At 40.5% G+C, this 27,543-nt stretch overlaps 1 protein-coding gene across 1 annotated transcript; it reads right to left on the bottom strand.

Moving 5' to 3' along the window:
* Positions 1-27,543, bottom strand: LOC134168985 (uncharacterized protein YagA-like). The gene is made up of 2 exons (XM_062629162.1): positions 26,996-27,543; positions 1-949 (listed from the first exon to the last, which is right to left on the bottom strand). Exons 1-2 carry the CDS (start codon positions 27,027-27,029, stop codon positions 30-32), a joined length of 954 nt encoding a protein of 317 aa, XP_062485146.1. The 5' UTR covers positions 27,030-27,543; the 3' UTR covers positions 1-29.

The following is a 27,543-nucleotide window of genomic DNA, read 5'->3' as shown; positions in this document are numbered from 1 at the left end:
CAGCAGGCAACAGCATACAATTGAGTTCACTAGCTGTTTTCCCCTAAAATCAAATCCCCTTGAGGTATACATCGGACTTCCCCATCTTCCCGCATTACCCACCAAGTATACCCAGGTCCCTGAGCAAAAGCAGTCCCACGAGTGGGCTTGCCTTCACCTGAAGCAGGAATAACCCAGACTGTTTTCCCCAGCAAATTCTTCATATGCACCACAGGAACTTTGTCCCCCTCTACAATATGTAACAGTTCTGACTGGGCTGGGCCAGCCCTGTTGGCAGATCCTCTGGTGTTGACCAACCAGGTGGCTTTTGGTAAGCGTGTATCCCAATGCTTGAAAGTTCCCCCACCCATTGCTCTCAGTGTAGTTTTTAACAGCCCATTGTACCGTTCCATTTTCCCAGAGGCTGGTGCATGGTAGGGGATGTGATATACCCACTCAATGCCATGCTCTTTGGCCCAAATATCTATAAGGTTGTTCCGGAAATGAGTCCCATTGTCTGACTCAATTCTCTCTGGGGTGCCGTGTCGCCACAAAATCTGTTTCTCCAGGCCCAGGATGGTGTTCCGGGCAGTGGCATGGGGCACAGCGTATGTTTCCAGCCACCCGGTGGTTGCTTCCACCATGGTAAGCACATGGCGCTTGCCTTGGCGGGTTGGTGGCAGTGTGATATAGTCAGTCTGCCAGGCCTCCCCATATTTATACTTCAACCATTGTCCTCCATACCAAAGAGGCTTTAACCGCTTGGCTTGTTTAATTGCAGCACATGTTTCACACTCATGAATAACCTGGGCAATAGTGTCCATTGTTAAGTCCACCCCTCGGTCACTTGCCCATCTATATGTTGCATCTCTGCCCTGATGGCCTGAAGTGTCATGGGCCCACCGGGCCAAAAATAATTCACCTTTACGTTGCCAATCTAAGTCCATCTGAGCCACTTCAATCTTAGCCGCTTTATCCACTTGTTGGTTGTTCTGGTGTTCCTCAGTGGCCCGACTCTTGGGTACATGGGCATCTACATGACGTACCTTCACCACCAGGTTCTGCACCCTGGCAGCAATATCTTTCCATAGTGCAGCAGCCCAGATGGGTTTACCTCTGCGTTGCCAGTTGCTCTGCTTCCATTGCTTCAACCACCCCCACAGGGCATTTGCCACCATCCATGAGTCAGTATAGAGATAAAGTACTGGCCACTTTTCTCGTTCAGCAATGTCCAGGGCCAGCTGGATGGCTTTCACCTCGGCAAACTGACTTGATTCACCCTCTCCGTCAGCAGTTTCTGCAACTTGTCGTCCAGGACTCCATACAGCTGCCTTCCATCTCCGATGCTTTCCCACAATACGGCAAGAGCCATCAGTAAACAAGGCATACTGCTTTTCACTTTCTGACAGTTTATTATATGGTGGGGCCTCTTCAGCGCGCATCACCTCGTCCTCTGGTGACATTCCGAAATCTTTGCCCTCTGGCCAGTCCATGATGACTTCTAGAATGCCTGGACGACTGGGATTTCCTATTCGAGTTCGTTGTGTAATTAGTGCAGCCCATTTACTCCATGTAGCATCAGTTGCATGATGTGTAGAGGAGACCCTGCCTTTGAACATCCAGCCCAGCACGGGCAGCCGGGGTGCCAGGAGGAGCTGTGCTTCAGTGCCAATCACTTCCGAAGCAGCTCGAACCCCTTCATAGGCTGCCAGTATCTCTTTCTCAGTTGGGGTATAGCTGGCCTCAGATCCTTTATATCCCCGACTCCAAAAGCCGAGGGGTCGACCTCGAGTCTCCCCTGGAGCTTTCTGCCAGAGGCTCCAGGTAGGACCGTTCTCCCCAGCTGCAGTGTACAGCACATTTTTTACATCTGGTCCGGTCCGGACTGGTCCAAGGGCTACTGCATGAACTATCTCGCGTTTAATTCGCTCAAAGGCTTGTTGCTGCTCAGGGCCCCATTTAAAATCATTCTTCTTCCGGGTCACATGATAGAGAGGGCTTACAATCGAACTGTAATTTGGGATGTGCATTCTCCAGAACCCCACTGCACCCAAGAAAGCTTGCGTTTCTTTCTTATTAGTTGGTGGGGACATTGCTGTTATCTTGTTGATCACATCTGTGGGGATCTCTCTGCGTCCATCTTGCCATTTTATTCCCCAAAATTGAATCTCCTGTGCAGGTCCCTTGACCTTACTCCGTTTTATGGCAAAACCGGCTTTCAGCAGGATTTGGATTATTTTCCTCCCTTTCTCAAAGACTTCTTCCGCTGTATCGCCCCACACAATAATGTCATCAAATGTATTGCAGGTGTTCTGGAGCTTGCCCCTGTTCCAGTGCAGTCTGGATCAGTCCGTGGCAAATGGTAGGGCTGTGTTTCCACCCCTGGGGCAGTCGGTTCCAAGTGAACTGGACACCCCTCCAAGTAAAAGCAAACTGTGGCCTGCACTCTGCTGCCAAAGGAATTGAGAAAAATGCATTGGCAATATCAATCGTGGCATACCACTTGGCTGCCTTTGACTCTAGTTCATACTGAAGTTCTAGCATGTCCGGTACGGCAGCACTCAATGGTGGTGTGACTTCATTCAGGCCACGATAGTCTACTGTTAGTCTCCATTCTCCATTAGACTTTCGCACTGGCCATATGGGGCTATTGAAGGGTGAGCGGGTCCTGCTGATCACCCCCTGACTCTCCAGTCTACGGATCAGCTGATGGATGGGAATCAGGGAGTCTCGGTTGGTGCAATATTGCCGCCGGTGCACTGTTGTGGTCGCAATTGGCACTTGTTGTTCTTCAACTTTCAGCAACCCCACAGCAGAGGGATCTTCTGAGAGACCAGGCAAGGTGGACAGCTGCTCAATTTCCTCAGTCTCCAAAGCAGCAATACCAAAAGCCCACCGGTACCCTTTTGGGTCTTTGAAGTACCCTCTCTTGACGTAGTCTATGCCGAGAATGCATGGAGCCTCTGGACCAGTCACAATAGGGTGCTTTTGCCATTCCCTCCCAGTCAGGCTGATTTCAGCCTCCAGCACAGTCAACTCTTGGGATCCTCCTGTTACTCCAGAAATATAGATGGGTTCCACCCCTTGACAGCTTGATGGCATCAGGGTACACTGTGCACTGGTATCTACTAGAGCCTTATACTTCTGTGGGACTGATGTGCCAGGCCATCTGATCCACACAGTCCAGTAAATCCGATTGTCCCCTACCTCCACCTGGCTGGAGGCAGGGCCCCTCTAATGGTCGTCACAGCATTGGACACTTAAGTCGTGTTGAAAGGGATTATTCTTCATTATCACAGGAGCTGGAGTAAAATCAGCTCTTCCACTCCATCTGGGAAACTGATCACCAGAGACTGAAGCCGTAGCTCTCATGGGACGATCAGTCTTGGCCCTTGCTCCCCTCTTCAGTTCACTCACCCGTTCCTCCAAAGCTGAAGTAGGTTTTCCATCCCACTTTGTCATGTCTTCTCCGTGATCCAGCAGGTAAAACCATAGGGTACCCCGTGGCGTATACCTTCTGTATCTCCTCTCTTGAACAATAGGACGCCTTTTGTTAATAGCTGAGACGTGTGTTGGTACACGTGAGGAGCTGGATAAATCAGATAGATTGTCCCTCAATTGTTCGAGGTCCTGGGACAGTTTTTTCACAGCTGAGATGATGGAAGGGGTGAGGTTGTCTTTGAACTCTCGGAGTTTATGAACCATTTCATCCACTGTTAGTGGTACTATGTCATTCCAGGTCACTGTTGCCAATGAATGGGCATATGATGACGGTGCATTCCGTGTAAGTTTTCGCCACATGGGTCGTGTACATTCAACTTCATCTGGATCTATAGGTGTATCCCCGTTATTAGGCTTGATGTGATAGATCATCTCTACGATGGCTGATTCCCTCAGAGACTGGATGCCTTTGTCTATAGTAGTCCACTTGGCCGAACAACTCGTAACATCGTCCTTGTACGGAAACCTTTCTTTCACAGCTGCCAAGAGCCTCCTCCAAAGGCTGAGGGACTTTTTCTCTCTTGCAATTGCTTTGTCAATTCCCCCTTCTCTAGCAAGTGATCCCAGCTGCTTGGCTTCTGTACCTTCTAGTTTGTGACCATCAGCCCCATTGTCCCAGCATCGGAGTAACCAGGTGATGATGTGCTCCCCTGGTTGACGGGTAAAATCTTTTCGCATATTCCGCAGCTCGGTTGAGGTCTGAGGTCGAGAAGTTACCTCTTCTTCTTCTTCTTCGTCATGTGATGATGACTCCTGATCAGATTCTGGACCGGGTGGTGAATTCATTGGTTCTTCATCTCGCTTCACCCTTTTTGCCTCCTTTTTGCTTATTCTCTTGCGTACAGGGGCAACTGATATTGGTACAAAGTGGTCCTCTGGTTTGGCTGCAGTGATTATCACTGTGGTTTGAGTAGCGACTGTGCTTGTCGCTGGGGTTGGTGCAGCTGCTGTGCTTGGAGCTGGGGTAACCGCGCTGTCTGTTGCAGTTGAAGTTTGAGCAGCTGCTGTACTTGCCGCTGGGGTAGCTGTGCTGTTCATTGCAGTCAAAGTTTGAGTAGCGACTGTCGCTTTGCCCTCAGATCTGCCGACATTCTTTTCCTTTTGGAGGTGCTGGATAGTGTTGAACAAGGCCCTGTAAGCATAGGCCAAGCCTCAGCACGTTGCCGCGATTTGTCCATCTCTGGTATGGCCAGAATGACCACACACCTCATTTAAGTGTTTTACTAATTCTTCTGGATTTTGCAGTTGTTCGGTAGTGAAATTCCAAAGTACTGGAGGGGCCCACTGACCCAGATACTTGCCCATACTATCCCACACACCCTGCCACTCATGACTGTCCAGCCTCAGGGAAAATCTCTCGGTCCTCCTACATCGTCGTTTGACCCCAGACAAGACCCAAACCTGAATCTGCTTAACTCTTGAAATCAGTAGTGGGCAAAACACACTCTGTATGCGTGTTAGCATGGTGATTCCCATCACCATCAGCAAACAAGTCTCAACAGCATTAAAAGGCCATTCAAAAACTTCAAAACTCTCAAATGTAAATGGTCTGGGGGGACGACTGGGAGGGTAAAAGGATGTCTCCTTCACAGGTTGAGCACCTGAGAAGGAGAAAAAAGATGTGTAATTGCTAAGCACCTCCATCATATACCTCCCAAAGTATAAAGGTGGTGACCACACTGGGAACATAAGCCAGATCAGTTTCATGATCAATGATTCTATTGTATTACAAGTCATTACCATAAAGTACAATGGGATAAAAACCTTAGCCCAAGCCCCACACTTGAAAAACACTAATACAGCAAATACAGGATGGACGTAAGATATGATATACTGAAACTGTGAGATCAAGAGGAACAACCTTGAGAGCCAATAAATCAGCATTGTGACGAGTGACTATCAATCCAGTCAGATCTGTTCTTATCTCAACCCCTCGAGCCCCACGTTGGGCGCCAAAAAGAACTGTCGTGGTTTAAACCCAGTCAGGTAACTTGTTCACTCACTCCCAGTGAGTGGTGCTGAGCTGACAACAATCGAGGTCCGTGTCCGTCTCCCCCCCCCCCCCCCCCCCCCGCACCAGGGCTCTCCCCTTCCCCACTCCCAGAGGAACGGGGAGGAGGATCAAATCACCACTGCTACTATCAGCTAAAACAAAGTCCTTGGTCAGGGTAAACCTCACAAAGTCCTTGGTCAGGGTAAACATCACTTAGCAACAACCGAAAACATCGGCTTCACCAACACTGTTCTCAAGCTGGAAGTCAAAACACAGCACTGCACCAGTTAACACAAAGGAAAAAACATGACTGCTACTGCTGAACCCAGGACACACGGTAACTTCTTCCCTCATCATTCCATAAAGCACAGACAGTTGTTTCTCTCCCTTGCCCTATGCCTGTACTGCCCTCTGCACTTAGCTGGCCATTCAGAATAGTCCACAAAGCCCACTACCAAGTCTACAAAACCCCCCAGGATATTGCTGGAGGAAAGAGCTGTATCTGGTGGCTCTTTAGCTGCTGCAGCATTCTTCAGATCTGACAGAGGTATGACAAATTTGCAAGTCGATGTGTTTTAAGATGGATTGTCCTTTTCATAAATGTCTGCAGGGATGGTTTGGGATAAAAAAAATCCTTTAAAAATCTTGTTCTTGCTTTGCTTTTCACACTAAACATAAGCAGAAATATTCAGAGAGGATTCCTGTAATCATACCTAATGGGGGGATGGGATGACTTATGTTCACATGGAATTTATGAAAAGGATTAAATAGTCTTTAAGCTTGTTTTGTTATTCCACATATACATTGTCCTGGGTTCAGCAGTAGCAGTCATTTTTCTCCTTCTTGGTAGCTGGTGAAGTGCAGTGTTTTGACTTTTGGCTTGGGATCAGAGCTGATAGCAATGTTTTGGTTTGGCCAAGGACCTTGTGAGCATCATGCTCTGCCAGGGAGGAGGGGAAGCCGGGAGGAAGCAGAGACAGGACACCTGACACAAGCTAGCCAAAGAGGTATTCCATACCACAGCACGTCATGGCCAGGAGGTAACTGGGAGTGAGCCGGAAGGGCTGGGAGTCTGCAGGGTTGGAGGAGGTATCGGTCGGTGCTTGGTCAGGCTGAGGAGGGGGGTGAGTTATCGGTCGGCTGGTGGTGAGATGTTGTATTCTCTTCCCTTGTTATTTCCTTTATCATTGTTATTATTGGTGGTAGCAGAAGTGATTTGTGTTATACCTTAGTTACTAAACTGCTATCTCAATCCATGGGAATTGCATTCTTTTCGATTCTCCTCTCCGTCCCTCTGGGAGTAGGGGGAGGGAAAGAAGGGGGGGAGTGAGGGAACGAGCCCTCTGCCTGGTTTTAAACCACGACAACATATATGTATATATACACATATATACACATACATGCCAAAGACCATGGAGATAAATCTATAATATGTATTTGTCCACCTTAGAATGATGATGTGAGGAGAATCTTTAGAAGTTCTGCATCACTGCAAACCCCACATATTTCATCAAGATAATTAACCACTGATGAAAGCTCTCAGCAATTTAACAGATACAAGAGAAAATTTAATGCCTTGGAGGCATATCCAATATTGGATGATAGCTTAACTACTGAATTATCTACTAACCTCTCCAAGCTCTGCCTTTGGGATACTACAAAAGGTGTTTCAAGAATGAGGTGGAAGGAACTGAAGGAAAAGACATGTTAAAAACTTTTAAACAGAGGCCTAGCTCTTGACTTCATCTAAATTAGCTTGGATTTGCATAACATGGGAAAAGATTGATGTGGGGGAAAAATTATAATAGTGATCAAGTGTCTCGACTTGTAGCCAAGCAATAAATTACTTTTATTGGACATGCCATGAATGGCAACTGAAAGGCTTAGCACTGAGATTGAGTAACTGCAGACACTGTATCTTCTGAGTCACCTGGGGAAAAAGAAATCTCTTTGTATGGGCACTGTCCTCAATTTGCAGAAATGCAAATAAGCATCTTTATCATTTTTCAATTACAAAAGAAAATACAAGCCCCGAACCTTCTGGATCACCACATAGACAGTAAATAGTCTCTTCAGCTGAAATTTTCCACTCACTACTTCCTTAAGATAAAACACTATGCTGCCCAGGCCTGACCTTCAGGATTTACAAAAAACTTCTATTGACATCTTGATTCTCCCTGCAAACCCAGATGAGTTCACAGCCCATCTGAAGGAGAAGAGTTAGCTCTGATGTTCTGCCTTGCCCTTGCTAAGCCCCTGGCTTGGGCACCAAGGTATCCTGCAGGCAGGAATGGGATGCTATGGCAAAAAAGGGGTAGTAAATGTGGGCATTCTCTGGCAGTAGTACTGTGGGGTGCAAAGCAGGAAGCCCCAGAGTGAGTCTGAAGACAGCCATACCTACATCCATCATCATACCTGATAGCAACACACGAATATGTCTAGGGACCTTTGTTAAGGTTCTTTCTCCTGTTCTTTTCTCAAAAAAGGAAAAGCCTAACTGAAAAAGAAAGAGCAATTCATTTTAGTGACCTTGTTCACACAAGCCAGTACTTTTAAATGGAGATTTTAACTCTATTCATAAACTTTCCAGAAGCAATCTCCTGCTGCTGCCTTCTCCAGTTTTTCCTACTCTCTTGCTGCTACAGGAGAGGAGCCACCATACTGCTGACAACTTAATAAAACACTAAACAAAAAAATATTTGAAATGAAGACCAACTCTATGCACACAGCCTCAACAGAGCTGCACATGCTTTTAAAATTTGTACTATATAAATGCTGCACTTCAAGGGGGGTAAAGGAGCAAAGGATTCATAGGCAAATTCACTTGATATTTTAGGGTTTTGAGAAGGATGGGGAGGATAAAGGCAAAAATGAGGACTTGCAAAAATGAGGACTTACAAAAATGAAAACAAAAGACCAATGGTATGCAGTCTCCTAATCACATACAAGTGTTCCCACATGTGTGCAGTATGTTTGTGAGCTGCTACATAAAGGATGAGTTATGACCTTTTAGATGGAAGTATTCAGAAATACATATCTCCTAAGAGTTTTCTGATAGTGCAAGCAGTATTTGCTGAAGCATATATAAAAGCAAGTTTTCTGTACCTTTTTTTTCACTGGTCATAATGTTTTCGTTTTAAGCTTGCAAATCAAGTTATATAAAATTCTCAGTGCATCTCAGAGTTGTGTAATAGTCTAAAGAGAACTTCTGCCTTATAGATGGCATGACAATGTTTTCTCAGGAGTTCAGGCCTTTCTCTCTTCCTCTGTACATTCAGTATGAGCCTTTGTCTTACCTCATTAATTAGCTCAGTTCTCCAGACACACTAAATATTCCATCCTCTTCCCAGGTAGCCGGCCTCCAAGAAACAAAGGCCAAGTTCAAGACCTTCTCTCTTAAAGGTCTGTCAATCTTCTCTTTCTGAGGTGAATCCTGGAGTCTTGAAGGACTTCATACTTACCCTTTTCTGTCAATGTCCTAAACATCTCCTCTATATTTCAACTATTCCCCTTTCATTTAACTCTCTGTTCCCCTCTTACTGCTGCCTAAACTCTAAAATCTCTGCATTAAATTCTATGGTTTCTTCTTCACACAATCTCCATTTCTTCTTTCTGTGCCTGTATTTTCCTGGCCTCTCAACTACCAATGCACATTCCTACAGGTGTTATGAACAAAGTCCTCAACCCAAGGTTTTCCAGGCCCCATTTCACTATGCAGATCCAACAGCTAAATTTCCTCACAAGTTCGCTTCACTCTTCTTTACTCTCTGCAAGGAGATTCACATCTCACTTGTACCTCTGCACTGCACATCTGCACTGGCTTGGGTCTTGGCTACTTCAGGAGCAAGTCTTCTGTCACCTGAAACTTTTGTGAAATATCAAGCACAATCTTCTCTCAGTTTTCCCGTACAGATACTGCTACGCATGCCACAACATGTCAACATCTCTCCTCACCTTTTTATTTCCTACACCTTGCTGTCCAAAGCCTTAACGTAATTTCATAGGCCTTCAATATTCTGTGCACTGGGAGGATGAGACACCTGTTAGAAAACGACGGTTCCAGAAAAAACTTGAGATGATTCAAAGGCAACTTTGCTTACACTGCCCAGTCTCAGGAAAGCTTTCAAGCATTTGCTCTTGAGTCTGCTTTCAACAAAGGTGTGGAAGTCTCAGTTTGCTTTTCCCCCATCTGCAAAATGATTATTAGTAGCATTTGGTTTCAATCCATCTTCTGACCCTGTACTTCACAAGATATTCACTACAATTCCATTTTTTTACCTCTAAAACTTCTAAACTTTTTTAGTTTTCAAGGAAGAAGAAAAATACCAAATCAGGAATGAATTGCATAGAGAAGGTGTGTGCAACTGCAATTACTCATACAGTGGCTGAACATTCCAGTAAAATCCCGAACACCTGCAGTTTTTCAAATTTTCAGATCTTAATTTCATAACTATTATCATCCTCTGCTATAAGCATATTTTCTGTGTTTGCACTAGGAAAAAGGCATTACCAATGGAATGAGGGATTTGTAGAAGATTTTTGTACACTCCTATTAATAACACGAAATTAGTCTAAACCACAAACTAATTTTGTTGACTCATGGGACATTAAACATGGCTTATTTAAAGTCTTTATATTTTTTATTTCTGAGTTCTCCTTCAGATCATTTTATTGTCTGATTCAGAATAATTCAACACAAGATATAACTTTTCCAGGTAAGAAGCCATTACCAATTCAAACATCGAATTGGCTTTGCTTCCAATTGCAAGAAAGTGAACTTAGCTTGTTAAACATTCTTCAAATTAGAAATATTTCATAACCTAGAAAGAATAGCTCTGTCTTTAATGCATAAAATTCTTCTACTGCTGCAAAACTTCAGTGTTTTACTTCACATGTATCTCAAGTTCAGGTCATAGAATAGATAGGTACTAGATTTTCTGTCCATAAATGTGGGCCAAATGCATGTCTGTGCATTATCTGAAATAGACTGACTGCACAAAACCTTTAGATAGATGTGAAAGTTGCTTATACATTTTACTCACACTGCATATAACATAAGGACTGGAAGAGGTAATATGTTGAGATCATTGGTTATTTTCTGATAAAAAACAGGGGGGATGGTGAAGCATGTTGAACGTTAAAACTGAGATTTTTCATAGGAAAATTTAAACCCTTTTTGATATAAAACGTCTCCTTGGTCTGAAACGGAATTGTAGACAGAAAGACAAGAAGAGTGAAAACTCACTCCACCATGGAAGACTGCAATCTTATAAGTTTTTAATTGCAAGCCCTGCCTCTCTCTCTGTCCAGCTTAGTCCACCAAGTACCAGGTTCATTTCAACACAACACTGAAGGGCTGATCAGACAGGTCTATATTACCCATTTATCAAGAATTTTACCTGAAGATCATTCTTCGTGGGAATAACAAAACTATGTCTTTTGGTATTATTTCCATATCCGCAACATTCATGGCTAAAATGGAGAGAGATGAGAACGTGAATAAAGTATTTGTCTGAGACCATTCAGCCAATAAATTCTGTGCCTTGCCAATCATCTCTTTTAACCTTATAACTCTCATTTTTGCGATGAAGTAAGCACTTTCTAGACCTGCACATTCAAATTTCTTAAAGTTGTCTGCATCTACAATTGTGACTGTCATTTTCACAGGAATGGGGTGAGTGTGGCAATTGCACACACTTAGTGCTTCTCTTAATGAGGCAATTTGTTATTTCAGAGAAATACACAATACAGTAGGTATTGTAGGTAAATTATATGTAGAAATACACAGTACAGTAGGTGGGACAGAAATGAGCTAAACAGGGTAAAGACACCTTTACCTACATCAGGACACCCCCTTAGCAGTCAGTTACACTCAGTACACTCCGGAAATGAGAGAAGAGGAAGAAGGGACACCTTCCGACTAACCTACTGAGTCCTTCAGTCCTAACCTGCAGCACTGATGTAATAAGGTACACCAGAATTTTAGGATCCCACCTGCATTACAAAAACATGTCAAGCTAATATAGCTTATTAAATGCAAACATGCCTAAGATATGAAATCAGTAAGTCTTTTTTTTTTTGGGGGGGGGGTTGTATGGGTTAGCTTATTATACCTGCTGAGTCTAGGAAGAAAATATTCTAAATTGCCCATGAATAATCCCCTCATGTGCATTCTGGCTGCGTGTACTTAACATGCAAAGTTTTCCAAATGGGCTTATTGGAGATAAATTAAATATATGCAAAAATGCCTCTGTTCATGTTAAAACCTGACACAGATTTGAAATGTGGGGAAAATATGTGGTCTTATTTTCTTTCGGGAAACATTCATATTTTCTTCAGAATTTCTTTAATAATTGCATACGAGAGCTTTAGAAGTACATATAAACAATGAAAAAATACTACAGTGAAATAATGAATATGGGGATATTGTCCCCCTCCAATAAAAAAAAAGGAAAAAATATTCTTTTCTTTAAAAAAAGTTTATTTTAGTAACATAACAAAATGCAATTCTTATATGCATTTCTACAAGCACACATACATTCCAGATTTATGTATAAAAGAACGCGCAAGGTCTTTGAAATCTGTCTGAGGCTTACAGGATTTCAAGGAATATGAAAGAACAAATGACACACAAGTCCTAATTTGTTTTTCTTTTCCTTATTCCTTGCAATGATATTTGAGTTTATAAAATTTTAATGGCAAGTATTTTTGCATGAATGACCACTGGGTGCCACTGTTCTGCTGCAGAGAAAAAAGAGCTGAAACAACATTTTTGTTGTAGTAATGAGGTTTTTACTATTGAAGTATGTGTGCTATTGTTGTGTATACCCATCTTTTGGAAATGACACTGCTGCACAGTTCAAAGTGAGCTTTTTCACAGCAGAACAATAGGAAAAGTGGCACTAAGGGACTGGAAAACCTGTTTAAACTCAACAGGTAATATAACTCCAGAAAAACTTTCATATAACAATATATTTCCTACTTTATAAAAGCTATGCAGAAGCTGAGAGACCAGGTATCCAGGCTCAGGTTTGCTATTCATTTGCTGAATGACCATGTAGAACTCACTGGGGACTGTTTCTGCCCATCTGTGCACAACTGCTGTTACAGTATGCAAATACATATATGAAATGTTCCAGTATACGTGAAGACAGAATCTAATACACGTAATTGGTTTCTAGAATATATAGCGTATGTGTGCAACTACAGTGACCATGTAAACGGAATTGGTGCATTTCTGAATTTGAAAACCGTATTTTTAATTGCTCTTAGCCTTACTTTCTTTAGTTAGGCAATGGGGTTAAGAATGAGCATATATTTTATGACGAAAAGTGACACTACAGGGAAAGACCTTTATATAAGGCAATAAGAACAGGTTTTGACATGTGTAAAAAATAACCTCAAGAAGCTGAAGTCCATCTTGTAGGTTTAGAAGTAGACAATGGCACCTTGAAGCTGAAGAGGACAGAGGGTGGTCTTAACATGCTTTGAGCATCCACTTCCCATCCACATGATTATAGTTGTAGTACTAAAAGCTGCCAATTGTTCCTATCTGTAATATAAACATATTTCAGATTTAAATGAAAATTCCTGAGGTCAATGAGGAAAGACAAGTCCAAATGCTACCAGCCTGAAGTATTAAGTAGTAAGCGAGGATAAGACATAATGATTCAAAGACTGCGTTGCCTGAAAGTCCAGAAGATAAATTTTTACAATATGAAAATAGCCAGAAGAACATAGCAGCATTGACTACATAGTAAGAACTTCATGCTACATCAGGAATACAGATCTTTCCAATTATGTAAACAGTTTTCAACATTTCAAAAAATATAATGACAAGCAAAGGAAATTTTGTAAAGTTTGTTATAAATTTGCCAGATCATTGCGGCAATTATCTTAAGGAACTTTACTTAACCTTTCTAAAATATTATACTGCCCAAATATGGACTGATAGTTATTTATTGCATTGCTCAGATGCATATTTGAAACAATTTCAGAGATGCTAAATGACCTTAGAAAGACAGACATCTTTAATAATGGAATTAGGTTGGTCTCCTTAATCCAATGCATAAACCAAAACCCTGTCACATTCCTACAGAATAATTTTCAAGAATTGAAGATGACATTGTTCAGACTTTCATATATGAGGTTAATCAGAACCCTTTTATTTTTAAAGCAATTCAGAACTCCATAGAAAATATTGTGCTGATCTCAGTACCTCACAGGATTTTCTCTCCTGAATTGACCAGCTCAACTACTGTACATTGAAAACTGCTTTATTTCAAGGACCTGGTGGACCAAGGGCAGATCACAACAGAGACAGGTATGACCTTAGGGCACTTCCAGCTGTCCTTCCTAAATTGAACATTTTGGGAAACAACTTTGAGACAACAAAGATCAACTTTATGAAAACAACTAGGGAACACTTGGTCTACATAATTTGGGTGCACCTGAAAAGTTGGAGGAAACAATCTAAAAATGACAGGTTAAAAAATATTCAGCATGCGTTTATATTGACCATCATATTCTTGGCCAAATGGTTGAATTTGAGTTCACTGGCAAAGGTGAAGTTCATTGGCAAAGGTAAAGTTCACTGGCAAAGGTAAACAGGGAAAGTTTCAGGACTATTAAAAACTTGTTTTCCTTGAGGTTTCCAACATGCTATTGTTGTGATAGAACCGGGACAAATTTATAGGTAGTTTTCCCTGATTACATTCATAAACAACATACAAATGTGTCTGGTATAAAGGCCATCAAGCCAGATACCTGTCTGAAATAAACTATGCTGAGATTAAATATATTTTCAAGTAATATTTAGATCTGCTTCCTGTACCCTAGTTGAATGATCCTGCAGCAAGTCCTTTATTTTAAAGCAGGCACAAGATACAAGTCTACAGTAAGAGAACACTTCATGATTTGGTGAAAACAGAGACAAACCTTTGATTTTCACTTCCTTAATTTCATCATAGTACAGCTTTTCTCAGCAATAACTGTCTTTCCCATAATATTAAAATTCCCTGAAGTACTCTAAGCTAATTTGGTAACTGGAAAACTGCTGTGTTTTCCTGTTAATTAGTATGAGCTCTCTTGTTTCACTTGCCTATCACACCAATGTGATATGGCATAATAAAGTGTTACATGCTGTAACAAGTCAGAAAAAAATTAAAAGGACAAATGCTTCCTTTTGTACTTAATTCCCAACAGCCTAACTGTGTATTGTCCATTAGACAGCCCAGGTAATTTAACAGCCCAGCTGCTCAAGAAGGAAAAGAAATTACAACTTTTTACAAGTTTCAAAACTTGTATTGTTGTTTACAATACATGTCCAAAGGCTTTTTGCCTTGGGTTTTCTCATGTCTTTTGTAGAAACTTAGCTTTTATGAACATCTAATAAAATTTAATATAAAAACTTAAAGGGTTTGGCAGAATTTAAATATCCAAACTCACAACTGTTGACGTGCTTGAACACTGTGACAGCTGGAAAAAAGCTGGAAAGAAAACCTGGCTGAAACAAACACTGAAAACTACAAAATTTCTTTCTCCAAAAGCTAAATATCAAAAGTAAAACATCCTTCTGACAAAATAATAGATATGTATTATTATACAATATCATATGACATTTTATTGTACACAAATCTTGTCCAAAACAGGCCCGGAGCCTGGAGGAGAACAAGGTCTAAAACATTTTCCCACGTTATTCACTATAAGGAGCAAATTCCAAGTGGGGAGAAATCTTGCTGAGTTTGAACTGCCTTCATCCAGCATGCCTCAGTGCTGGGTTTAAAGGCATCAGGAATGACTTCCAGCCCTGCATCCACTGATGTTCTAAGGGAACACAAAACAAAAGGAAAAACACACAATAAAGTAGCAGTACTTTTCCTGAACAGAATTCACACAGCCTGTTTTAAGCCACTTAGCTCTCCCCTCTTCCAAAGAAGGCAGCTTTCTCATGAGAAAGCAGGGCTTAGATGCAGCATATTCCTGGGGGAATCCAGAAATAATTCCTAGAAGTCAGGGTTGGCTCAACCTGAAGCTACACCTATATCAGAAGAGATGAGCCATTTAATCACTATTTTACATATCCTGCCAGGCATAGCTGAGGTGAGGGCAGCTGTCTGATCCCACAGTCCTTCTGAAGTGGTAGAGAGTATCTCACACTGTGGGTTTAACATGTAAAATATTCCTCATCTTAAAAACTAAAGCAATATACATATATATGTATCAGAATTAGGTAGCAAGATCCAGAATTAGGTGACCTGAACTCTTCATCCAGTTTCCCCTTACTTAGGACAATTATTTTATGTTAAAACAGTAAAGCCTAACGCTGTCATCAGAAGACGCAAAACAAGCTCAGTGTTACCTGCCACACTATACAAACTGGGGACCTAAGGCACAAAGCACTGTGGCCAAAAGCTCTCAAGCAGCACAAGTAGAAGCAAGAGTAGAAGCAAGTATAAATCCAGAGTTTCAGTGCAATCCTCCATCCACAGGGAGATTAAGGAGAAATAAAATGGGAAGGCTGAGAAGCACGGCCTCTCACTGTGCTAGAGTGCCTGCAGCGGGTAGCACCGGCTTTTAACATCAGTTATACTTTCAGACCATCTCTTTCAAGCCTGTTCCAGCTATCCATTTCTGTTTGTTATGCTTATATATAATCTTACATCAACCTGAGTGCAGTTAATAAATTTCATCCTTTTAGCTCAGTTTTGTTCTTGTAGCAATTTTTTTATATTCAATAAGAGTAGTAATGTGTAAAAGGTCAAGCAGGGCTGAACCTAATATGATTGTTTTCATAGCTTGGTACTAAATGTAATGAAAAGCATACACGGAAACAACTTTTAGTCCTGTAAAAATTAAACACTTAAAATGAGGGTAATTTGGTGCCAGCCAAAACCTATTTTAGTTTGCCCTTTATTGAAAATGATCACCAAATCACATTGTGTGGCTGCTTGATCAGGTACAGTTAGAGGTCACCACAAGCTCTATAAATCACTGTGTTCCTGGAAAAAAAAAGGAGAAAAGTCATTGAAAAAAAAAACAAATACGAAACAAACAAAAAAACCCCAAACAAAACAAAACAACAACAACAAAAAAAACAAAAATAAAACCAAAAAAAACAACAATAGAGTAATAATACCCTAACAGCAAAACCATTTGGCCCTAAATCTTGCACTTATTTATTCCAACAGAAATCTCTCACTGCATATGTGCATGCAGGATGAGACTCTGGTTGATGGTGATTATGAAGTGCCCATATATTATTAACACTTTTAATTACCTGTGGCACATATTGAAATACATATCTATCGCTTGTAAAATCCATAAATCACACCAACAGAAGAACATTACAAAAATAATTTTATGCACTTCTTTCTAAAATATATTAATCAACTATTAAAATAAAGGTGTGCATTACAGGAAAAAATTATCAAAATCTGATACAATATTTCATTCAGCAAATCAAACACATCCCTGCTGAATCAATGCTTATTCAATACAGAATGAAATGCATCATCTATCAAAACATGTATCTCCTACAGTAAATCAAACCCACCATCTGATTCAAATATGTCTCCTACTGAATCAAAAATGTCACCTAATGCACCAGTTATAAGCATCAGATACATGGAATTTTAAAGAATTATTGAGCAGAATGACCCTAGATTTAACAAGCATAATGTTTAAACTGAAATTTATTTAGACAAAGACATCAGTACTTCCAGGCTTTCTTGCAGGCTAATTCTTGGAACAGGGACTTGTTCCAAGTTGTTTTACTAATGTTTCCCTAAAATGACCTTCATTTAAGGCACCCTGCTGGGAGGAGGCACTTTCTCCATCTCTGCGGGAAAGAAGGGCTTCCATTCCATTTGTTTGATCCCTCCAAACCTCTAACAGTTAGGACCAAGCTCTAAGCAGCCACATGGTGCCCCGCAGTGAGCTGTTCTAGTTCCTCAAAGGGAAGTGCCAACCCTTTCCTAATGGGTTCAGAACAGCACAGTCCATGCACCATTAAATATAGAGATGCAAATATTATCATCATCAATCCAAAAATCCTGGACACTGAGCACAGAGAGCCTACAACCAACTAATGGTGTCATGTTCCATAGCATTTTTCTATTACAGCTACATGCAGAACAAAACCAAGTTTGTGCTTTGCCTCAGTGCATAGATGGCCACCAGAAGGCATTACCACAGTGCAAAGGACATGACAAATGTTTAAATGGGCTGGAAAGAACAGTCAGAAAAAATAGGGAAGAGGATTCCATCAAAGCTTATCAAATATTCAGATGTCATTCCTGGCTTGGAAAGCTACTGAGAGGCTGACTTGTAGGAGCTAGGAAAGTAACCTTGTAAACCAATTAATACACACATTCACTGGTTTTTCACTTTTTCCTCAGCAACTAGCAGAGGCAACTGTCAGAGATATAACACTATACTATACTTCTGGACCTAAGATAACCATTTTCATATTCTTATATGCTGTATCTGATCTCACACTCTTTCCTGGAATTTCGGTGTCTGAATCAAAGCTGTGTACAGGTAACTTCTTTTTTCACAAACATTAGCACAATCTTTTCTCCAGACTCAATACCTAGCTAATTGTGCCTCACATATTGTAAAACATTGCGTGAAACAGAAAGAACAGAGTCCTCCTTTTCCATAATCACCCATGGCACTCAATGAAGAAGGGATGCTACTGGCTTGTAGATGATATCTTCTACATGCTTAACATGGCGAGAATTGAGCTTTCCTTATCTTGTTGGGAGCTCTTTGGGTGTTCACTGAGTATGAGTGATGTTGTGCTACCTATTAAAGATAGCTTAATTAGCAACAAAAAAAGGATGAATTCTGAAGTAGGCAGGGAATCTGACAAGATAGAGCCTGACAACACTTTGGTTGCTGTGACAGTCAAAGGAACAGGGAACATTTGGTTTCCACTCCCTGTACACTGGAACGGAACTGATCTCTCAATTTTCATCAATACTGAGAAATAAGCGTTTAATATAACTCCTGTTTAACTGACCACATCTGATAAAATAAGGACTTGGTATCACACCAAGTCATCTACAGTGGCTGAAGACAGTCTGCTTAACTCATCCAGCTTGAATACTCTGTCATCGATGACAAAATTTTGAATTTAGCTTATAACTTAGTCTATAGGACTACTCTTTTATTGCAAGCCATTAAAAGGAACTACAAACCATGCTTGTTACCAATCTGCTGTTCCCTATTATCACTTTGCTCCACCAATATAAGCATTTATTATAACTGCAGTTTTGTCCAATGTAGACTAATTCAAATATAAAGCAACAAGAATTGTACAATTATGTCAAAAACAAGTGCCTATTGACCTAAGACAGCAAGCTGACTGCTGTTTGATATACTACTATCAAGTAGAAGAATCCTATGATTCACTTTCATTTGCTAGGAATCCTACAGAGAGAAACACAATCCTGTTCTCCATTTCAGTACTCTTCACAGGAAAATATACCATAAGGTTGGCAAATTCAGGACAAATCCAGTCAAGGGAAAAAGCAATTTACAGAAATGATGTCTCTGCCAACAATATCCTACCTCTTAGATCTGATAGTGTTAAGCTGAATACTCTCTGTGCATTTAGTTAATTAAGAATCTTAACAGCATGAACAATTTCTAAAGACATGACCTTGCTGAGGCTGATGTTTGTCTTAGATCAGCGTGGACACTGCTGGGCCTTTATAGAGTTCAAGCAGCAAGGTGGGTACCACTGTGTTCTACCTTCTCTGCTGGATATTGTCATAGCCTGAAGTTGTAAGTAGATAATAATTCGACTTTCCAAGTGCAGGGCAAGGCTGGCTGTGATAGCAGGCAACAACAGGAGATAGATACTAGGGCACAACAGGAGAGCTTCTCTTTGCTATGAAGACTTTCCAGTGAGGATATTCTGTTCACTACGCTACAACCTAGTTGTGTAGGGAGAAGAATTGAAATTAAGAAGCTTATAGGTTTAAACTTCTTTCATTAATTGCTTCATTAAATGAGCTGCCAATGATTAAAAATCAGACACAGAACATAAATTTCAAGTGTAAGAACAGTTACAGAAATTAAATACTTTCTTTTCCAATACTTGTTGTTTCTGTGTGGTATGTGGAAAGCTCCAAAACCAAAATGGTGCATAGGACTACACACAAAGATATTTTTGCTTCATTTCTTTGTGTCCCTCTCTTTCAAAGAACATGTTATCTTTCATAATATTGTACTCTTTCTACAACTTGTCATTTCAAGAAGTTTAAAGTTATTAAACACTGATATTGGTAATGGCATTTGCTAGAACCTAAGGCACAAGAAAAACATTCAACAGGTACTAAACTGTTAAACATAAAGTTTTAAAATCGTGGTTGTAACAATTTTTTTCACAGCTTAAAGTATCTCCTGCTTTTATGATATATCTTCAAGAATCCCTATGTTAATTAAGACAGTATAAAAATACAAAAAAAAAAAACTTAATATTTTTTAATTATGAAATGGTCTTAAGGAAAATTTAATTAATAGAGATAAAAGCTAATCCTTTTTTCTTAAAGAAAAACTTCTCTAGCTTTCCAGCAAAGTACCCAGCAGTTTACACAAAGCCCACAGAGAAGTTATTTTCTTGTTTCCAGTGCATATTCAGGCACTCTTTTAAAGCATAACCATAGAAGCAGTAAATCAATTAAACTCAATCAAATCAATTACAAATCCCTGTAATGTTACGAGTAGTGAAATATTCTTGGTTAGCTTTCATGGGAATCAAGCAGCTGAATTCCCCACTCTCCAATTCTTTCTAGAAAAAAGAGAGAAATGAAAAGAAATCAATTATTTTGAACACTTCACAGGATCATAGGATTTGCTATACTATTGTTCCACTTATTCAAGTATATTCTGTCTGCAGGCAAAAGCTTATGTTACACGTGGCTGGGTAATGCTGTACACACAGGGCGGTCCCTCTACCCTCTACCTGAGTCCTCCAGGTGATCAGTTTTCATGCTGATGCATGAGATTAGATGAAGCAACTGTTACTTTAATTCACAAAGCTACCACACTCTTAAAACTGCCACTAAAATTACACTGTTTCTAGCAATGATTCCTGATGTGCTGCTTTTCCGTGTTAGCACATATGCATCATAATTTGAAATATTTGAAAAACTATGATCTACCAATGACTTCAAATTAGCCAGTAGCTGCAAAGGGAGTCCTCTAGACTATTAAATTCCTACATTGCTGATTTTTCTGATAAAGAAAATAGTGATTAACTGAAGATCTTAAATATTACATTGCATTATATTGAGAAGTTAATGAGCACAGCAAACTCATCACAACATTATCCTCTTAATGTTGCACGACTTTTTTTACTTTAACACCAACCAAGTTTTGCAGAAGAACCATCCAGCAAGCAAGTATATTACAGGACTGTAAACACGTTTAAGATTAAATATTTAAACGTAAGTTTTTACAAGTTCTCTATAATAGTAACACTGTCCCTTTTGCAATAAAAAATAATAGGCTTCTAACATTTCGCTAAAGTAAACATAAATTATTATGGTAAAATCTTTACAATTTAAAGTAAGTAAGACCAAACTTACAGAATCACTAGAAGCCCTGCAGATACATTTCTGGTATCTGTGAAAACATAATTCCTACTCAGTACAGAACCAGAACAATGACCAGATAAACACTGCTGAAGTTTGCAAACAGCCATATCTGCACATCAAATGTATTTCCCTGTGATCAGTTTCCATGTGTAAAAGAGTAAAGATCTTGGCAAAGTTCATTATCCAAGATTTTAACAAAAAGTACATACATACATACATACATTGCCATTTAATGGGCACTTTTGTTGAAAAAATGCTTTGCCCCTTTCACCAACAAACCCTGCATCGGTATCTTCACAAATAGCTTAATCTAAATAATTTTCAAAATGCCCTATAGTGACTACTGTAATGTTACTGAGCACCACAGACATATCTGAGGTGGACATCAATATTACAGAGTCATTATCCTTCTCTGGTAAGTGAGAGTCTAATACTTACAGGACTGAAATACAATCTCCATTTTAAAAGAAATACTATATGTATTTTGCAACTTTGTACAATGTATCCTGAATATTTTCTTGTTTCTTTTTTCTCCTGACTGTGTATTTAATGGGGAAAGGCCATTATTCATACCTCTGCTCTTAATCAAAGCTGAGAATTCCATAGAGAAGTTGAAAATTTAATTTGGCTCCTGCAACCTAGAGCTGAACAATTATGACTTGATTTATAAGAAGCCACTTCAGTATATATTTAAGTGCAGCTCTGCTGCAAATGTTGGGAACTTTTCAGACAATCAAAATGCTACAGATTTAGTGCTTTTTAATTTTTGCTCCATTTCCTGACAGTTTGAACTGTGATTGTAATTACCATTTCATCTTCCCCTGGGATTGTTTTAGAAGAGGAAAACACTGTATATAAAGTGTGAGCATGATGATTAGTAAGGAACCAGACTTCAATGAGAAACAATAAGTGTGCCCTGAAATGAATCAGGGTGGGATGTAATAATGTGAAGTTAGAGATAATCTCAAGTCATTGAGACATAACGCATAAACCCCATAGCTCTGCAATATATGTGAGAATGTAAAAAACCCAACTATTACTTAACTCTACTGTCATTTTTCTTTGTGTTTTGAAAATTTTTCCCACTTCTTTGGACTGGTTTAGCCCAATTAACTGCTAGTAACTGAATCATGCAGGACGTGTTATTATCAGTATTTCTTAAAACATTTCTTCCTGTGTTTTGCATCCAGAAACTATGTTAGAGAAAAGTAGTTCATGAGTGTTAGTGGACTACCCTAGATGGTAGCCCAGCCACTGGGATAGTGGTGGAGGAAACATGAATGGGTGACACAGCTGCTTCTGGCTACTCTCTCTGCTTCATTCATTACTTTTCTCAGTAAGTACTGCTCTCTGCATGACTAAAAAACAAAAAACAAAAAAACCACCCCAAAACCAAAAACTCCAAATATATCAAAATGGTCTGAAACTCAAAATAAAAGCATTATCTGCTGATAAGAAGTAGCAACATCTTCACATTTTGACTTACCTAGGCCCAGAGCTGCGAAGACTTGCAGTAAATAAATTCAGCTGATAGAAAACCATTAAACCTGATATATCTGTAACAGAAATTGATTGCTTTGGAGATTTCTTTTTCTTTATGTGAATTATATTTTTTGTGAAGAAAAAATTTACTGATAAAATACAAGGAGGAGCAGTAAGTTGACCAAGTGTGTGAGCACCTCCTGTAACAGTAACAGTTGCAGTAAATTCTGATTGGCACAGGAGTACGAAAATGAGTGGTGCTGCCCTGGTGCTCATGCCAGACCCAAGATACCATTCATGTGACAAAAAAAAAAGGTGACCTAAAAATCATATATTTTTCCTTAAAATTTATGTTGGTACTGCTACTCCCTTAGGTTCCAGCTTTTGAAAACCCTGTACCCCAACTACACATATGGTGAATAATGCTCTAAATAAACTTCTTTTGGTCAAGAAAACCTCATATAAAGGCTTCCAAAATATGCAGTATAGTAGTACCTCAAAAGGGGGCAATGTTGAATGTACATAAACTTATGAGAGGCTTCCACTTACAGACATTATATTTTTTGTGTATTTTTTATGAAAAAGCCTTTCCCACTATTTTAGCTGGAAAAAAAAAGCATTTCAGTGCTCTGAAAAATCCCTCGGATACACAGAACTGCTCACCTGATTCAGAAAGATACAGTAAAACTCTTTAGAAAAAGACACAGAGATTTGTGAAAATGACTGGAAAATGGAATATATTTCATACAAGGAAAGACTAAATGGAGTAATTAGCATCAGTTTGGAAAATACCTAATAAAAGGGAAGGAAAATCTCATTGACAGCTGTATAATAAGAACTGTGTGAATACTGAGTGATTGCCCATATTTTCTCTGTAGAAAAGAATCATGTGGTGGCCCACGAAGTCTTTCAGGTAACAACTTTAAATAAAATATATAATCCTCCCCAAACTAACAGTTAAGTTGTGAAACTCACAATCACAGGGAATGCTGGAGTAAAAATTACACACATGTTCAGACTCTAGACAAATCTGGGGAAAGTATGTCCATGAAGGAGCATAAGATCCAAAACCTGAATTAAAACTGTCTCAGTAAGTTCCTGAAACAATTGTTGAAACAGGCAAGAGTTGAGACTACTGCTGTAACTGCTTGGCCACTGCCGCTGCCCTGCTACTGGACTGATAGCAGCAGCAGGGTGGACTGCATGATTTGAGTGTGTATAATATTCTTCTTTTCTTACATTGGTATTTCATTACCTTAGCTTCCCACCATCTTTTAAAATCAGGTAACAATATTATTCTCTTTAACATGCATGGAGATACGTGAATGAACAGCATTGTCAAAAACCAGTCAGAACAACAGCACCGCACATGCACAAATATGCCTCCATGTGGAAGCAAACACAAGATGAACAGTACCATGAAAACTAGAAATTATTTATTATCTGACATTGCAAGTTCAGCTATAAGCTTCAGGCCTATTTCTCCTCTTGTGTAGCATCACTGCAGGAAAAAATTCTCAAGGTTAAAGGTCCTGTGAAAAAGAACAAATCCTCAAAATACAGGACTGCTTTTGCAGGTTTGCCTCCTCCATAATCAAACAGGGTTACTCTGCAACAGTAGAAGGAATTGTTCTGGCAAGTTTACTGGCAAAGTAGCAACCAGAATGTACTTTCTAAATATTTTATATAGGATTTATGATAAGATGGAGACCATTAAGAAAATAATTCAGAAAATAATAAGCATGATCTTGCTTGATCTTAATAGCGCTTATTTAAGGCCAAAGTCTGCATTGTCCTCATTGTACCAAATTACTCAGAACTGGAGACAAACAACAACTTAAATCTCCTAAAGACAGGAACGCCTACATTCTTGCTAAAAATCTAACCAAAAGGTGCTCCTGAGGTTTCTCAGTTTTCTACCAAAGCCCCAGTGTTTGAATAATGCATAACTGTGTCTCCTCTCCTTGATAAAAAGGAGAAAAATGCCTTCAGGTTTGTGGAAGGGGGTCTGAGAGGGATGTTTTTTTTTTTAAAAAAGCAGCAGTCCAAATACCTCTCAACTTTCCCTTGTCTCCAAGGGAAGTGCATTTGTTACTTGCTCTGCTAAAGCATAAGCCCTTTGAAGGCTTTAGGAAAGGCAGCTTGCTCCCATGAACTGCAGTTTATCATTTCTTTCACAGCAAATTTCAGATCAGGCCAATCAGAATGGACCCTTCCCTAAAACTGAGCTTCACCCACAGTGAAAACTGTGACAAGTTCAGTCAGTATGGTTGCTAGGCTAGAATGCAGCAAGGGAATAAATTAGCTACAAAATAGTCAGAGTATCAAGCTTTTGTGCTCCTCTAAAATATCAATAAGTAGTGTTCTGGAGTTCTTGAAAGATGATGTGCTTGAAACACTGCCCTCCAGAGGCCACTGCTCCATACATTATGTAAGTCATACTGAGCTCTCTCTGGCTAAGCTCAAACATGGGCTTAAAAAGCATTTTAGAATAATATTGCCCTCCTGAAAAATAATATTATTAAAAGAAAAAAACATCTGAGGTAACCAAAGAGAGACACATTTTTATTTGTCAAGGAAACCTGACAACGTCTCTCTAGGTTCAGGACCTATTTGATGATATAAATCTGAGAAGCTGGCCAGGGATGCAGCTTAGTAAACTGAATTTTTCCCCTTTACAAAGAACCAGGAGGCTTAGAGTTCCTTTGGCACCTAAGTAACATGCAGGACTGCAGGGACTGCAGCAGGCTGACAGGGACTCACTTAAGGTGAGCTGCCAGACTTAAGACTTCAGACTACATCTACAGCGTGTGTATCTGCCTCAAAATGCCACAGATGTAGTTTGAAGACTTGCTGCCAGCCTCGAACCAAGGGAGCACTCCATCACCAACCCTACTGCATTCGTTCAGCTTTCTATCTCAGTAAACTCATTTTGGTGTATGTTTGTTTCTTTTCCAGATTAAATCTTCAGAGATTCTGCAAATGGAAAAGGTGGAATAAATACTGTAATAAAGAGGAATAAAGGCCACAAACAGCAAACAAAAGCTGCCTCTACAAAGTAACTCTGCCTGTGTTCAGCCAGGAGGCCTTCCTCTGAAGAGACAGTATCTTCCCTCCTTGCTTTTGAATGAGACCAGGGAAATCATGCAGATTGTGACTGTCATGGAAGGAACCTAACACTGAAAGGAAGAGTCTGACATTTCCAGTAGTTCAGCAGAATTGTGGTTATGCAAAGTTTAATACAACTGCATAACTTCAAGAAAAGCAAAAAGATCCTGAATTCTTTAAAAAGACCCCCCACACACTGGCTAAAAAGTCTGCTTTTTATGCCTTTTATGCTTTTATTGTATGCACATAAACAAACGTTTAAATGAGTAAGACCTCACTGCTATGGCAGCGGGCAAACTTCAACATACACCCCATGAATCTAAACAGTTACTGCTTGAAGTCTGACATTGAAAGTCGCAGGCATTCCTAGGTGCCATGGTTTAAGCCCAGCCGTAAATCAGACCATGCAGTCTCTCACTCCCCGCCTTTCCCCCAGCCCCCACTCCCTGAGGAATGTGGAGGAGAATCGAAAGAATGTAACTACCACGGGTTGAGATAAGAAGAGCCCAGTAACTAAGGTATAACACAAATCACTACTGCTACCACCAATAATAATAATGATAAAAGAAATAACATGGGGAGAGAATACAACCGCTCACCACCTGCCGGCCAATACCCAGCCTGACCTGAGCAGTGATCTAGCCCTTCCGGGTAACTGCCCCAAGTTCTACAGCCTGGGCATGACGTGCTGTGGTATGGAATACCCCTTTGGTCAGTTTGGGTCAGCTGTCCCATCTTGGCTTCCCCCCAGCTTCCCCTCCTCCCTGGCAGAGCATAAGATTCAGAAAGTCCTTGGTCAGACTAAACATTACTGAGCAGCAACTAAAAACATTGGTGTTATCAGCGCTGTTTCCAGGGTGAAAGTCAAAAACACAGCACTGAGCCAGCTACTAAGAAGGAGAAAAATGACTGCTACTGCTGAACCCAGGACAGTATCCACTCCTTATTCCATACCATTCACGTCATGCTCAAATCCCACATTTTCAATATACCATCACTCATCTCATATATATACATATATATATATACCCCCACAGAGAGAGAGAGAGAGAGAGAGACAGAGATCATTCCAATCCCTATTAAGCTGCTGAGTCCATCTGGTCCATAATGTCGTGCTCCATCTCTTCTAACAGTCTTTCAGAGCAGGAGAGGCTGTGTGCAGAGTTCACACTCGTGAATAACCTGGGCAATAGTGCCCATTGTTAAGTCCACCCCTTGATCATGAGTCCCTCTCTATGTTGCATCTCTGCCCTGATGGCCTGAAGTGTCATGGGCCCACTGGGCCAAAAAATAATTCATCCTCCCCTTCAGCAGTTTCTGCAACTTGTCACTGGGGACTCCATACAGCTGCCTTCCATCTCTGACACTTCCAAAGCACTGGAGGCTCCCAGTGCACTAGATACTTGCCCATACTGTCCCACACACCCTGACACTCATGACTGTTCAGCCTTGGGGAAAATCTCTTGGTGGTCCTCCTATACTGTTGTCTAATCCTAGACAAGACCCAAAAATGACACTACTTAGCTTTCGAGATCAGAAAAAATGGTCGTGGGTAAAACACAGTCTGTATGTGTGCCAACATGCTGATCCCCATCACAATCATCAGGGAGGTCTCAAGGGTACCCAAAGCCCATTCAAAACCTTCAGAACTCTCAAACGATGCTGCTGTACTTGTCACTGGGGCTGGTGTAGCTGCTGTGCCTGGGGCTGGAGTAGCTGCACTGTCTGCTGCTCTTGGAGTTTGAGTAGCTGCTGTACTTGTCGCTGGGGCTGGTGTAGCTGCTGTGTTTGGAGTTGGAGTAGCTGTGTTATCTGTTGTAGTCAGTTTGAGTAGCTGCTGTACTTGTCAGTAGGGTGTGCAGGAATGTCTCC

Source organism: Pezoporus occidentalis, unplaced genomic scaffold (genome assembly GCF_034315485.1).
Source record: "Pezoporus occidentalis ecotype Australia unplaced genomic scaffold, CSIRO_AGI_Poc_V1 ctg33, whole genome shotgun sequence".
NCBI classification, from domain to species: domain Eukaryota; kingdom Metazoa; phylum Chordata; class Aves; order Psittaciformes; family Psittacidae; genus Pezoporus; species Pezoporus occidentalis.
The sequence above is the reverse complement of the archived record's forward strand: the minus strand, read 5'-3'. Positions and strand labels throughout refer to the sequence as shown.

Bases quoted from the DNA above. Each gene is read 5' to 3' on its own strand.
- LOC134168985 (XM_062629162.1), bottom strand. From the start codon at position 27,029: ATGGAAGGCAGCTGTATGGAGTCCCCAGTGACAA. The intron at 950-26,995 runs GTTGCAGAAACT...AAGTGGATAAAG, and splicing joins TATGGAGTCCCCAGTGACAA to CGGCTAAGATTGAAGTGGCT.